Source organism: Colossoma macropomum, unplaced genomic scaffold, assembly GCF_904425465.1.
Source record: "Colossoma macropomum unplaced genomic scaffold, Colossoma_macropomum, whole genome shotgun sequence".
Classification (NCBI taxonomy): Eukaryota; Metazoa; Chordata; class Actinopteri; order Characiformes; family Serrasalmidae; genus Colossoma; species Colossoma macropomum.
In genome coordinates, this window is record NW_023495565.1 from 2,247,551 (window position 1) to 2,249,046 (window position 1,496).

At 40.8% G+C, this 1,496-nt stretch overlaps 1 protein-coding gene across 1 annotated transcript; it reads right to left on the reverse strand.

Annotated features, from left to right (window-relative positions):
* Window positions 1–333: 333 nt before the first annotated feature.
* Window positions 334–1,218, reverse strand: tmem119b (transmembrane protein 119b). Its single transcript, XM_036563017.1, has one exon. The coding sequence runs from the start codon at window positions 1,216–1,218 to the stop codon at window positions 334–336; it is 885 nt and encodes a 294-aa protein (XP_036418910.1).
* Window positions 1,219–1,496: the final 278 nt, after the last annotated feature.

The window sequence follows — 1,496 nt, forward strand, 5'->3', positions numbered from 1 at the left end:
GCTTCTTTGTGGTAAATACATATCCACACCAACTTCAGATAGTCAAATAATATATTGTAATGTAGGTTTATAATGTAAATTGCATATTTAGCATGTTAGTACTACTGTTGAACACTGTATTATATTTTAAGTTTGTCAAGAGCAACATAAAACGTCTAAATAACATATAAAGAGTTACTAGGTCATCCCAACAAATTTAGAAAATAATGCTCTTATTTGAACATTCACTTGAACACATCACACTGACTACTTCATGCATTACATGCCATTAGAGACATGCATTTTGTTCTTTATGTCCAAATAGATATTTTACTGCTTTAAAAAACATCATGGCTAAAATGTTGCCCTCTCCTGGCTTATGAATCCCACAGCTGAAGCTACAGCTTCCTGTTTGTCTGTTTCCTCTCGTGCCTCCAAGATATCTGAGCTGGATGGATGTTCACACTCTAAAAGGAGGTCAGTACTTGAAAGGTCAGGCTTTTCCATGTGGCAAACAGGCAGAGTGTCTTGCAATGCTTTGGAACTAATCTCTTCCTTAGCCTTATTGCTAACAGGCTGCTGTGTGTTATTCTCCTTACTCAAGTACAGGCTTTTTTCTCTCTCCTCATTAGCTCGAGGGTTACTTTCCATATCAACAGGGTTCATGTTCTTCTCCTCTCTCCATGGGGCTTTAGTGGGCATCCAAAGTCTTCCGGTTGCTAAGATGATGTCATCTTGGAGCTGCTTAGCTGAGTTGACAGGTTCTTCAACGGTCCTGCTGGCCAATTTCTCAGGCACATCGCTGAAGACTTGGCCACCACCAGTTTTATCTGCCTTATCAACATACATTTTGGCAGGAAAAGAGCAAGGATAGTAAGTGCTGACCTTCCGTCTGTGGCTCAACACCACAGCTGAGCAGACAATGAGGAAAACAACCACAAGCAGAACAGTAATAACGAGGATGAGGAAGAGGTTTTCTCTCAAGATGTCCACCATTTTGGTTATGAAGTAGTGCTCCAAATGGGTTCCTTTTTTTCCAGTGCTGATGGCTGTGGGCTCCAGAATTTCTAGATTGTTGGAGGTAACACTGGGGATGGGTATCCGCTCAGATTTACCATCTTCCCAGTACCCACTACCCTCAATGGACAAGTTGGTTAAAAGGGGGGTAGCATGTATGGTTCTGTCCCGGTGCAGAGTAACAGACCAGACAATGAAGCAAGAGAGCATTAAGTGATCCATCCTCCAACCAGACATCTGCATTCAAAAGAGGGATCACATTGTGTTAGGTTTATCTGGTTACATAGCCTACAAAATAGTATGAAATGCTATTTCAAAATGTCCATACCACAAAACAATGCTCCCTTAGCCTGGCATGGAGTACCCTTGTCTTGCACATTTTTGTGACTAGGTTTGATGAGACTAGGGTTGGTAACTACTGCTATAAAATATCAAATTTAACTAAAGCATAATACAAGATAAGGGTTGTTGTTATTTGAAGCTGCTGTTGCTATGCATTT

Excerpts from the sequence above, each read along its gene's own strand:
- tmem119b (XM_036563017.1), bottom strand. The coding sequence starts at position 1,218 with ATGGATCACTTAATGCTCTCTTGCTTCATTGTCTGGTCTGTTACTCTG.